This window comes from Dipodomys merriami, unplaced genomic scaffold, assembly GCF_024711535.1.
Source record: "Dipodomys merriami isolate MVZ:Mamm:240054 unplaced genomic scaffold, mDipMer1.0.p SCAF_51, whole genome shotgun sequence".
In the NCBI taxonomy this organism is placed as follows: domain Eukaryota; kingdom Metazoa; phylum Chordata; class Mammalia; order Rodentia; family Heteromyidae; genus Dipodomys; species Dipodomys merriami.
Window position 1 is genome coordinate 3,599,580 of NW_027206080.1, and position 13,433 is coordinate 3,613,012.

Below are 13,433 nucleotides of genomic sequence, written 5' to 3' on the forward strand. Positions count from 1 at the left end.
TTGCCCACTCTCAGGTGTTTGGCTTGCAGAAAACTGCAATTTTGGTTTTTGTAGAGACTCCCTCTTACCAGTGAAGAGCATTAAAGTTTAGCTTTGGCTTGTGTCATTTCATACTACAGATGTTTTACAACCAAACCAGGGAAATGTGAAAAGAGAGATTTATAATGGAAATGTTGATTCAATTTGAGCTGAAGCCAGACATTCACAAGGGAAAATTAGATTAAACAGTAGATATTTAGAGAGACTTTAAATTGTGACAGCTTTGCAAAAGCACATGTATGGCTGCTTCCCAGGCTAAGAGTCTAGCTCTTTGACATTCCAGCCACTTACTAATTTCTCCTTTATCTGTCTGTGCATTAGCAGACCCCAACTGTCTACCATGGAGTCTGGTGACTGGGGCTATATCTTACACATTACTGTGGGATCAAAACCTGGTTCTGGCAATGGATGGGATTCTTTCCTGTCACACTGCATTATATTTATGACCATAAATTGCCATTTTAGATTAGGAGTGTACAGCTACCAGTTACCGCTGATCTATTCCATTTGTCAAGCCCTGACATACTAATTTATTTTCATAGACTGTTCAGATGTGGGAGGCTGTGAGGCATTGGGATCTGTGGACTTAAAGGCTGGAACGGTGAGTCTTAGACATTCAGCATCACAGGACTCTGCCTTGCAGGTACCAGCTGGGCCTCAGGGTGGAGATGACCTACAAGTCTGTGTGGGCATTGAGACCAGCCAGATGTGGCCTTCTGTTGAATCTGAAGCTCACCTGTATCAGACACAAATTGTCCTCCCACTGCATGGCTGCCTGCTTGCTCACTTTTCTGATAAAGCCCTTGGGTGTGTAGAAGTTGTTAATTTTGGTGAAGTCCAATTTCTCCACCATTTTGTTCTGTTGTTTGTGCCTTTGGTGTCATATCTAAGAAGTTACCACCATGTCCAGTGTCATGAAGCTTTCTCTGGTGTTTTCTTTTAAGGTTTTGAAGTTAGAGCTCTTTATTTTGACTTACTTTTTGTATACCATATTAGGTAAAGATCTAACTTCATTCTTTCACATGTAGATGGCCATCTAGTTTCCCAAATACCATTTGTTGTAAAGATTGTCCTTTTGCTGTTGAATGATTTTAGCAACCATATTGAGAACAGGTCAGTTGAGAACATATGTGAGGGTTTATTTCTGGGCCCTCTGTTCCATTTGTCTGTGATTCTGTTACATTGCTATTACTATGTGGTTTTTATTACTGTTGTTTTGTAATACATTTTGAACTTAGGAAGCCTACAACCATCCACTATCTTTCTTCCAATTGCTTTGGCTGTTCAAGCTTCTTTAAGATTCTGTCTGGATGATAGGACTGATTTCTTTTTCTATTTTCACAAAACACTAGGATTTTGAAAGCTTATATTAGATTTTTAGTGCTTTAGACAGAATACACATCTTCACAGCATTCAGTCTTGCATGAACTCAGAGTATCTTCCATTTATTTGTTTGCATATCTTTATACAGCCTGTCTTCCTCAACAGGGAGAGGGCAGAGGTGGTGTTACCACCACCTCTCACCCTTGGCCCTCTCATTGTTTGACTTAGATAAGAGTCTTGAGTGCTGAGAATGTTGTTATATTAGGCATCAAGGTCTGGCAGCGGTTGTGTGACATCTGTTCTTTGTGGCCCTCCGGCTACCTTGGATGTGGGAACACGGATTGGAGGGTCCTCCGATTTGTCTGGCACATTGCCTGCTGGCTCTTCTATTTTTAGATGGAACACGAGCCCTGGAACACCATCCCTGATGGACCTTCTTTCCATCTTCTGTCTCGATTTGTTCATCTCAGACTCCTGGTCTGGTTTTAGGTCAGTGCCCCCTGGCTCTCTGTCTGGACTCTGCCCAGCTGAGCTCTTCAGACTGTGTTCCTGCAAAGCCTGCATCCAGGAGATTCACGCAGATTCAGGAAAATCTGCCTTCATAGAAAGTCCATACAGGACAACCTCAGGGCAACCTATCTCTAGCACTGCTTTGGAATTAATGGCTTAATTCTTACATGATTTTTAAAAATATTTTCCTGCTTCCAAAATCTCAATGAATCAGCACAGGTATTTCACCTGAGCAACTTGTTTAAAATGGTGTGGGTGCCCCCACACCCAGGCTCATGAGTCAGGATTCCTAGAAGAGAGACTGAGAAGCATGTAGACAGTTTTGGAAGCTAAGTTTTTTGTTTTAGTTTTCATCCCTGTCACCCCCTTGAAATCTGTGCAGAAATGCAGGCAAGTTGGCTTATTGCATGTCTGTCCGAATGCCTGAGCGTAGGGCTGAGTGTAGAGTTGAGTGTGGTGTGCGGTGTTACTTGTGTGTTGCAGGTTTGAACTTTGGCCTGGAGTGGTGAGGCCAGCCTTTTCCTGCTGGGAGCCCTGACCTCCCAGCTTCCCAGCTGGCCACCCACCTATCTCTCCTGTCCTCCTGAGGAGCTGTCCTTTCGTCAGTGTCCTCACTGCCTCCCCCCACTCTCCCAGCCTAGGTGACTGTTGACTACACTCTGCCCCTCATCCAGCTTTCTGTCCTCATCATGGCAGATGGGGCTGCTAAACCTGAGACCTCTTTCTCCGCTCAGAACCATCCAGAATGAAAGCCAAAGCCTTCCTTGGTCCTCTGTGAATTTGGGTCTGCTGCCTTTCTGTACTCCCGAATTCAGTATAGTTCCTCCACTTCTACTTGTCTGTCTGTCTGTCTGTCTGTCTGTCTGTCTGTCTGTCTGTCTGTCTGTCTGTCTGGGTTCTGTCTTTGACTTTCTCCTAGCTCCTTCCTGGGTTACCTAACTTGTTGACAGCCCCACACCCTACTCCCAGGCTGACTTTCATCAGCCCCTCTCCTTAGCAGGTTGCATACTATGTGTTCCTCTTTCTTCCATGGCTTCTACCCGAAGTAAGTCCTATATCCTCTTGAGTAGGACCTTCAGTTCCTTGGCACATCAACTACCTCTCCAGGTGCCCCAAGGGTAGATCATGTGAAAGTTCTGTTGCAGAAACGTTACAATGATGAAACTGGTACTGGGGATTGGGACACAGGGTGGATGGCCAGGCCAGATGTGAACTGGGACTGATATTTGAGTCTGTGCGCTTTCCATCACGGAGGAGCTGCAGTTGTGGGTGGAAGGACATCCATGCAGCAATGTCCAAGAAGAATGTCGCAAGGTGAAAGGAATGGTGCATTTTGGTGGTGAGAGGACCCTGGAGGTGCTCTTCCATCTTGTCTGGCCAGTTGAACAGGTAGATGGGAACTAGATCTGCATAGAGCCTCCCATGCCTATTAGGGCTCAGAATTTTGCTGTATCTTGAAGCAGTAGTTTTAACACATAAGGCTATTGGAGTTCAAAGACTTGGAAAGTGCTTGCAAAGTACTCGGCACACAGAAAGTGCCCAATAAGGCTTGTAGTTTAGAGTGGTCACCATAGGAGAAACTCTAGTGTTTTGGACTCATGCCAGAGGTTTCTAGAGCTTTCCAGCATTTGATTTCATTTCTTCAAAACTAAGTAGGAATATTGTGAATTAATAAATGGCCTGACATTCATCTGGTCAGTCCAAGTGGAAAATAGCTCAGTAACTGAGAAAAAGGAGAACAGAAAGGCTTTAGATCCATGCGTTAGCTTTACTCTTTTACCTTTTGGAATTGTATTTCAGTCCCACCTGATGCCTGAGCATCACTGGCTTAGCTGAGTCCCAGGAGATCTCCACGTGCTGCCACTGTGGAGTGCAAAGGAAAAAAAACTTGGCCCGAGAGGAGGGGGATGGTAGGTCACAGCGGCTCCAGAGGCAGGGATTCCTGTTCTTCATGATGAAGCTCTGGCTAGACAGGAACCTTCAGGAGTAACAGGTCTGTCTACCTCAGTGACAGGGCGCAGAATCGCTGTGAATCATCACTGACCAAACCTTCATTTCTTCCAGACCCTGGGTGCTGTGAGCAGCCAGACTTGGTGTGCTCATGATGCATGCCCTGCAGGGGCCAGGCCACTGCCGGAGTACAGCAGCCGCAACTACCCTGTCCTCTGCAGCTTGAGCTTGCCTGCTTTCAGTCAGAGTCAGCCACACCTTTTCCTCCACAGTTTCCACAAAACTGCTTTCTCCTGAGGCAGAGAAAGATATCTTGTTCTCCTTCCAATTTGGTGTTTCTTGCTAATTCTCCGGCTCCGCACACATGCCAGCTTCTACTCTTGCAGTAGGAAGCCAGAGCAGCAGCAGAAGGTCCTCAGAGGATGGCCGTCCTTCATCCTGACTGTGCTCTGAAACCCTCAGCTCAGGCTCAGCAGCTTCATTTCATCACAGAAGCCTAAATCAAGCCACTCATCCTCTGGTGAGACTGGCCTTTGATAAGTTGGTGCTTTGATGGGTAAAACTTTATAACTTTAGTTTCTTTTTTTTTTGTTTTTTTTTGTGCCAGTCAAGGAGCTTGAGCTCAGGGCCTAGGCCCTGTCCTTGAGCTTCTTTTGCTTAAGGCTGGTACTCTGCCTCTTGAGCCACAGTTGTACTTCTGGGTTTTTTGTTTTTGCTTTTTTTTTTTTTGAGTAGTTTATTGGAGAAATTCCTGCTCGTGCTGGCTGCAGACCACCATCCTCAGATCTTAGCCTTCTGAGTAGCTAGAATTACAGTTGTGAGCCACCAGCATCCCACAACTTTATTTAGCTTTAAATTTCGCTCTTTTCATAACATTATAAGTCCCAGTGTCATTGATGGTCTTTAAAAATGGGGCAGAGACTTGGAAATAGTTAACTTTGGTGGTGCTAGAGTAGATACCTTGTACTTTTGACCCACAGCTATTTTTTTTCCTTGGGTAAACACATTAGCTATAGAGTTTACTGAAGCTCCTGCGGCAGTTTCTCGATACCTCTTACCTCATAGGTGTTCAGAGAGTGAGTTCACTTTGCACCACTTGTAGAGTGTAAAGTGTAGCACTTTGAGGGTCCTACGCTAGACCCTTGTGGCCTGGGCTGTGTATGTGCAAGGCAGGCCCAGGTGACACTCTCAGAACTCAGAGCCATACGGACCAGAAGTGGTGCCACAGTGTGCCCCCGCTGGGTCCCTGTGTGTGCAGTGGTCAGTGCAGAGCTGGTTCATTAGGATAGGCATGTCACTGATCCTTGTTGAGATTTATAGTGGAAGCATCTTAAATCTCAAATCAGGCTCCAGCTCACCTAGTTTTATTAGGACCTGCTTCAAGTTCCCTTCTTAGCTTTTAAGTAGTGTTTTTTATGTTTTTAAATGAAAATAACAAGACCCACAGTAGATGGTATATAACAGAACTTTTTTTCTTGCATTGCTCATTTCATCATATGCAAGTTCTTCAGCTTAAGTTGGATTGAAGTGAACTGCTTGTTCTGATTCACCTGGAACCCAGGGCCATACTGCTGAAGACACTGTTCACTGTGGGAAGCAGCTAATAACCCAGTGCTCTTCCTGTGTCTCTTTCTACTACTCCATGACTATCTTTGTCTATTTAAACACTCAGCTGTTCTGTTTTCTGATCCAGGCAGTGGCACCTGAATACACATGACTACCAAGGTTGATCCTTATGTTACAGACATTCTATAGTATTCAATGTCTGAGGACTAAATCTCCAGGCCAGTTCTACCACAAACATACCCAATCATTTTACTGCCGAGCTTCCGTTACTGTTTAGTGACAGCCCATGTGTCACACTGCCCCCTGGCCTCCTGCCTCACTGTCAGTGGTCTGTTCAGTGTGAATGAAGATTCGTGGGCTGATTATAGCTCCTTAGTCATAGTGAACTTCGCCAAAAGTCAAGCCCAATGCAATTAGCTGTGGCTTAGGCAATTGGACCCCAATGTGGCCACCCCTTGTCTCCCGAGGGGACAAATGGGTCATTCGCTGCTTCCTTGTACTCTGACATGTTGGGATTGGGATCTGTGGGGTATGGTTGTGACACGCATTCACTAGTTCACTCAGGTTATGAATGTGTTACATAATTCTAACCAGTTTTTCATACTAGTTCACTTGGGTTATGAATGTGTTAGGTAATTCTAACCAGTTTTTCACACTAGTTCACTTGGGTTATGAATGTCCTATGTAATTCTAACCAGTTTTTCCTTGAATGAGACTTATAAGGTGGGCATTTTGTCATTTCTTTTTTTGTTGTTGTTGTTTTTTTTTTTTTGGTCTGTCGTGGGGCCTGAACTCTGGGCCTGGGCGCTGTCCTTCAGCTCTTCAGCTCAAGGCCAGCATTCTACCACCTGAGCCACAGTGTCACTTCTGATTTTCTGAGTGGTTTATTGGAGATAAGAGTCTCATGGACTTTCCTGTCCAGGCTGGCTTTGAACCATGATCCTTAGATCTCAGCCTCCTGAGTAGCTAGCTAGGATTACAGGTGTGAGCCACTGGTGCCCGGCGCATTTTGTCAGTTCTAATCCATTTGAGGACAATTATGCTTAAATATCATGTGTTCTCCATTGCTTCCCTGTCCCTTTGCACATGACTAACGGGACCATCAGCCTGCAGACCAACCCTTCCCTCAAGCTCTCACTCGACTCCCTTCTGTTGTTGGGCCCTTCCATCCCAGCTCCTCATTGCAGTCATGTACTCCTCACGAAGCCACACAGCTTATTTGTTAAGTGCTCACCAAGGGCCTGTCACATGTTCATTTTTACTGGGGAAGAAAAGCCACAGAAATTGAAAACAGCAAGAAAAATTGAAAACTACTGGGGACAGTGCCCTTGACATTAAAAATCCTTTCATGAGAGGGAGAGACAATTCTTCAGCACCCTTCTAGTAATCCCTGTTGGTGTGGGGTTGTTCTTAGGTAAAACTGTTTCCTCCACTCCCATGCTGCAGGGGTTGGGTCTGGGGAGTCCACAGCATGGGATGCGCCTGGTGCTGGTGAGACAGTCGCCTCACTGCAACTCACTGTACCTCACAGTCCTTCACTGACTCCACTGGGCTTGTCCATGCCCTGCAATTTGTTTTATTTTTAATATTCTTACTACTTCAGCAAACCAACTTGTTTTTTGTTGGGTCTTCGTCCGTCCCACGAAAGAGGGACGGGGTCCGGGGAAAGGTAAGTGTCTCAGAGATGTGAAGCTGGGGTCCCCCAGGCACCTGATCCTGTGGATATACCTTTCTCTATGACAGCCAGAACTGGAGTGCCCTCACTCAGTGGTTCCTTCATCCAGAACCAGGGAGCCTCTGAGGAGAACAGGCTGCATGGCCTGCTTCTGTGCCAGCCTGAGTTAGGACACCATTAGAAGAAGACCAAAAAAATCCATAGCTTTCCACCAGAGCCGATGCTCTCCTTCCCAAATGTGTTAAAAGTACAGTAGATGATTTACAGATTTCTTTGGGAAAGCATTTCATGCAGATTTGCTATAGTTGCTAGCAAACCTAATTAAAATTCAGCACAAATTTACCTATTTTTAATCTATTTTTAAGTTTTATGTTTTAAAATAATCCTTGATTTTATCTGCATATTGGTGTGCTTTCCTTTTTTAAAGAGAGATACGGAATCAATATGTGGAATATTGTACTTTTAATATTAACTGGTAAGTAGTAGCAAAGCTATAAAGCACAGAGACATGAAAATTTAGAAGGTTAATTTCCAAGTAAAAGTCTGAAACCCCTAAGAAATTTATCTTCTTTGTGAGGGGCAGGTCTGTGAGTATGTGGTGTGGATTCAAAGCTTCCCCTTGATTATGGCGAGGCTTACGTGCTCAGCTTTGAAGGGGAGTGGAGGAAGGGAACCGGAGGCTGGGATGGGGAGGGGGGGGTGGGGGAGGACAGAGACAGTCTCCTCACTGTGCTTCTGTCCTCATCCTCCCCTTGCCTCCACGTGGAAAAGATAGGCAGGCAGGGCCTGCCCTAAGGTTTTTAGATAACATTTATTTCATGAATGGGAGAGTAAGGAGTTTCAGAGCACCATTAAGGTGGCTCTTGACATTTCTTGTATGTTAGATCGTTCGTCATTAGAAATTGGTTGTATTTGTTTACTTCATTGGTAATGAAGCTATTCAGATTTTTCATTCTCTGGGTCAGTTTGGGGAATTTTCATTTTCTGGGTAATTACTAGTTTCCTCTGAGTTTTCAAGCTTGCCACTGTATAGACAGTTGTTTCTGCTATATTTATTTTAATGTCTTTTTCATATATGCTCATATCATCTATCCCATTTTTAAACCTGTATATTATTCTAACTAGTTCACTTGTTGTGGGTTTGAGAAAGGCATATCTCCGTGTGTGTGTCTGTGTGTCTGTGTCTGCTGTGTCTGTCTGTTTCTGTGTGTCTGTGTTGGTGTCGGTGTGAGTGTCAGTGTGTCTGTCCTGAGGCTTAAACTCAGGGCCTGGGTAATTGCTTGTGTACTCATGGCTAGCACTCTACCCCTTGAGCCACAGCTCCACTTCTGGCCTTTTGGGGTTAATCATAAAATCAGAGATAAGAGACTCACAGATTTTCTTGCCCAGGCTGGCATTTGAACTGTGATTCTCAGATCTCAGCTTCCAGAGTAGCTAAAATTACAGGCACAATTATTTTAAAAGTAGATCCATTATACTTTTTAAACCACTAATTTCTGGTTTTCTTTGGTACATTTAATTATTCTCTTTATAATTTCTTAGTAGTGAGCACTGAATTCCTGCTTATATTTCCATCAAATACACAGTTCTGAAGGTTGAACTAGGTGCTAGTTAGGACCAGATTATATACATAGAATATCTACAAATTAGGGCTGGGAAGATGGCTTAGTGGTAGAATTCTTGCCTCGCATGCATGAGGCCCTGGGTTTGATTCCTCAGCGCCACATAAGCAGAAAAAGCTGGAAGTGGAGCTGTGGCTCAAGTGGTAGAACACTAGCCTTGAGCTGAAGAGTGCAGGGACAGTGCCCAGGCCCAAAGTTCAGGCCCCACGACTGACCGAAACAAAAAGAATATCTACAAATTAGTGCTGTGTAATGTTGATGCCTTTTGAGAATTCCTGTAGCTCTGTTCTGACTGTTGGAGGTAATTTTAAGTTTAAACTTTTGTTGTTGTTCCATAAGTGGCAATTATCTCTAGAACCAATAAATTCAGACGAGATCGGACGTGTTCAGGGTGGTATGGCCATAGACAAGAACCAATAAATTCAATAGAAGCCACTCCCTCCCACCCAACCCCACAGTGAATCAACTACATTTTAGTAGATGAGGGAAGAGCCTCTGTTACTTTCTCAGTATCCTGGGACAGATTTGAGAATACAATAAATTGTATAGGAAATAACTGTAATTCATAGGTCCTTTGAAACATAATAACCCTAAGCAGAATGGGTAAGTGCCATCACTCACCTGCAGTCTGAGTGAGCAAGGGTTTCTGGTCCATCCCTGCATCTGATTATCTTACCCTCCTGTGTGTGCCTCATCATGACGACCGTGTTTCCTCAGTTGTGAGACTACCCTCAGTCAGCAGTGTACTCTGTCTACAAGGATAGGTAGTAATAGGGAGGGGAGTGATTGACGTTGTAGGGAATCTCTGCTCTTCCAGGAGATGTCCAGTTGTAGCCCCTTACCTCTGGAGTAGGAAAGTGTCCTGTGACTGGTTGGATTTTAGCATTTTTCATTGTGTTTGAATCCTGTATGGTTGAAGAGTATAGAAGATGGGCCTTATTATCCTTTTTCACCATCCTCCTTGGCAGAAGAAGTTGGACAGGGAACCAATGACTCATGCCTGTACGTCTAGCTCCTTAAGAGGCTGCAATCTGTAGGACCATGGTTCAAAACCAGGCAAGGCAAAAAGAAAAAAAGAAAATGGAAAAAGTCTATGGGACTGTAACTCCAGTTAACCAGTAAAAAGCTGGACTGGAGATGTGACTTAAGTGGTAGAGCACTAGCCATGAGCAAGAAGGCAAGTACAAGGCACTGAGTTCAAGCCTTAGTACAGGGTTGGGAAGGTGAAGGGCAATGGGTTATTCATAGGTCAGTGAATAAGATATTCAGCCTGTCATGAGCTGGGGAAATATGTTTTTAATCTAAGACTACTGAGATGAAAGGAACATTCGCAGCTGAGGAGTTGAGATCAATCAGGTCATGTTTCTCATCAGCTACCCGTTTTTTTTATCTCTGGTGCCTTTAGTTAATTATAACACATATCATTGATGAGTAACTTGTGGCATAGTCAGATAGAAAGCTGCTCTTCCAGCCACCAAGTCCTTGAGAGCCTTACCTCCCTCAGAGGTCTGTGAGGTCCAGCATGGTTGTGAACATTGCTGATGCTTGGCGTTGTTTCTCTGCTGTGGGACACTTGCACTACTTTGGAAGTGTAACTGTAGCACACTGCACACTGTACTCATGTCACCCTTGTAGCATGGCTATGTAAGGTTACTATTGGCACACAGCTGAAGGTCAAAGCTCATTGCTACTGGGAGCTTTTGTGGGACAATGATCAGTGTTCAGCTGTGGTAAGACGCGAGTGCTCCATGGCTATGGAGGAAGTCTGCTGGGCTCAGAGGGGATGGGGTCAAGAGTGCCAGGCTCAGAGGTAGATGGAGTTGGAGACAGTCTTGCAATGTTGCTTGGTTCCACATGTGAGCTGTAGCCAGCCCTGCACAGAGGAAGACCCGAGCTCCAATGTGGTGACTGGTGCGGCAGAGACAGGAAGCTTCCTGCTAGCTTGGGGAAGCCGAGAACACAACACAGACTGTAAAACATCCACCTTGAACTGTAGCATTGTTAATGGTTTTATTAACTGTTTCATGTCTTTTCACTCAGGTAAGGAAGTATTCCTAACCAGATGTCTCAAGGAAAAGAACAGAGGATGAGTTGTGGGGATGAGTGAGCAGTGCCGTGACTTTGGAGAGGTTGCATCTGTGGTTGCCGCGTCTGCGGTTGGCTCTGCACTGTAGACCACAGCACTCTGTGTGCTTATTCTATGCTGTGAGTGACACTGGAACTAGTTTTGTACCAGTCTTTCTGGTGAAATGACTTTTTGCCTTTGTGGACATGAGTGACCCAAGACAGTTGCAAACAGAGAAGCACAAACGTGGCAGAACCTCCACCAAGCTCAAGGACACTCCTGGAATCATGCAGTCAGATGATTATTTTGCTCGAAAATTTAAAGCCATTAATGGCAACATCGGACCTGCTACATCCTTAAATATTTCCAGTCCCAGTGAGGGGGGTGGTCCGGCCAATGGTACTCCAGCTGTGCCCAAGATGGGCGTGAGGGCCAGAGTGTCCGAATGGCCTCCCAAAAAGGACTGCTCCAAGGATCTGTCCTGCAAGACACTGTGGGAAAACCGGTCCCAGTCCAGCTATGAGAGCGTCACCTCCATGCTGCAGAACGGGCAGAATGACCAGGGAGATGCCCAGCATGAGGAGCAGCTAGATCTGGACTTGGTGGAGGCCAAGTACACCATTGGAGACCTCTTTGTCCATTCTTCCCAGAGAGGACTCCACCCCATCCGGCAGAGAAGCAACAGTGATGTCACCATTAGTGACATTGATGCTGAGGATGTGCTGGACCAGCGTGCAGTGAACCCCAACACAGGGGCCGCCCTGCACAGGGAATATGGGAGCACATCATCCATCGACAGGCAGGGCCTGTCAGGAGAGAACTTTTTCGCTATGCTCCGAGGGTATCGGGTGGAGAATTACGACCCCAAAACAGTAAGCCCCTTCGGATTCCCTGAGTTCTTCCCCTGCAACCCTGCCATCTCCCCCAGCCTCCATGCTGCAGCGCAGATTGCTAGGGGAGAGTTGGTCCGCATCTCAGGACTGGACTACATGGATAGTGCCCTCCTGATGGGGAGGGATAGGGACAAACCTTTCAAACGCAGATTAAAATCGGAGTCAGTGGAGACATCGCTCTTCCGAAAGCTGCGGACTGTTAAAAGTGAGCATGAGACCTTCAGGTTCACATCTGACCTGGAGGAGGGCCGTCTGGAGCGGGGGGTTCGCCCTTGGAGTTGTCAGCGCTGCTTCGCACACTACGATGTCCAAAGCATCCTGTTCAACATCAATGAAGCCATGGCCACCAGGGCCAGCATGGGGAAGAGGAAGAACATCACCACAGGGGCTTCTGCTGCATCGCAGACCCCAGTGGCTGCCGGCCCAGCGGGTGGCTGCGAGTCCCCTCTGGGCAGCAAGGAAGATCTCAACTCGAAGGAGAACCTGGACGCCGATGAGGGTGATGGCAAGAGCAATGAGCTGGTCCTGAGCTGCCCTTACTTCCGCAATGAGACTGGTGGGGAGGGTGACCGGCGCATCGCGCTCTCCCGGGCCAACTCTGCCTCCTTCAGCGCTGGCGAGAGCTGCTCCTTCGAGTCCTCCCTCAGTTCCCACTGCACCAATGCAGGCGTCTCAGTGCTGGAGGTGCCCAGAGAAAGCCAGCCGGTTCACAGGGAGAAGGTCAAGCGCTACATAATAGAGCACATCGACCTGGGGGCTTACTACTACCGCAAATTCTTCTATGGGAAAGGTGAGCCTGGCCACCGCGGCCTCCTCAGGCCCTTGTACCTTCACGGTGTTGGAGCAAGTTCTCAGGCCTGGTTGGTCACATTACTTACCCTTACTGCTGTTTGTTACAAACCTGTACCTTGTTTGTGGAAATGTGTCTCTTGTCTCTTTCTGCCTATCTCTTGTCTGTATATGTCTGCTAATTTGTGGGCATCACAAATTTAGACTTCTGCCCCTTCTGCTAAGCCTCCCTGATTGGCTCTGTCCCTGCTTTGCTGGTTGTTCCTCTCAGTAATCTCTGAGTTGATCTTAGCCTCACCACTTCACAAGCTAAATATGCCAAATCCTGGCTGAAAGAATATATGAATTGCTATAATAGGCAAACACCATTTCTTTGTGGTTTGTAAATTGGATTACATGTGAAGGTACACCTAATTGTTTAGTGTTATTTCATAGTTCTTCAGTCCTACATAAAATAATTTGCTGTAGTTTCTTTCTTCAGGCTCTGAAGAGTACAGTCTTCAAGTCAGCCTTTAGATCTATGTAGTTGTTTATTCTGCAAAAGTCATTCTGTATCTGAGACCTGCAGAAAAATGGATTCCACATTGGTCAGGAACATATACTAATCATACGTAGTGTTTCACTGTTGTCTTGGTGCCTTGGTCCCTTCCTTTAGGTGCAGCTTACTTTCCAAGTTTTCCTCTGGGTTTAATTCTATCCTCCACCCCATTTCCCACCCCTAGAGACAACCTGACAGCACCACATGTCAGGGTAGCACCACATGTCAGGACAGCACCACATGTCAGGCCCCTCCTCCTGCCCCTTAGTGGTGAACTGCCCTGCCCTCCTATCTCTGAGTGCTCGCCTGCAGTTCTGGTCTGGTGTGGAGTGGCCAGGACTTCAGGAGGTCACTGTGTCCACTTAGGTTGCCCATAGACTTACTGCCACCACAAAGCCGCCTCATTACCTTTGCCTATGGACTGCACACATGAAGGAAGTCATTGGCCAGATTAATGTCAATT

The 13,433-nt window shown here is 46.1% G+C and overlaps 1 protein-coding gene across 8 annotated transcripts in view; it reads left to right on the forward strand.

The window, feature by feature from the left end:
- Positions 1-13,433, forward strand: part of Sipa1l2 (signal induced proliferation associated 1 like 2) — a 138,570-nt gene that overhangs the window by 59,074 nt on the left and 66,063 nt on the right. For all 8 annotated transcript variants that reach the window (XM_069998132.1, XM_069998140.1, XM_069998134.1 and 5 more), the window contains exon 2: positions 10,726-12,433. In XM_069998132.1, coding sequence (XP_069854233.1) covers positions 10,957-12,433 — 1,477 coding nt within the window. In that variant the 5' untranslated portion in view covers positions 10,726-10,956. The remainder of the gene's footprint in view (positions 1-10,725; positions 12,434-13,433) is intronic.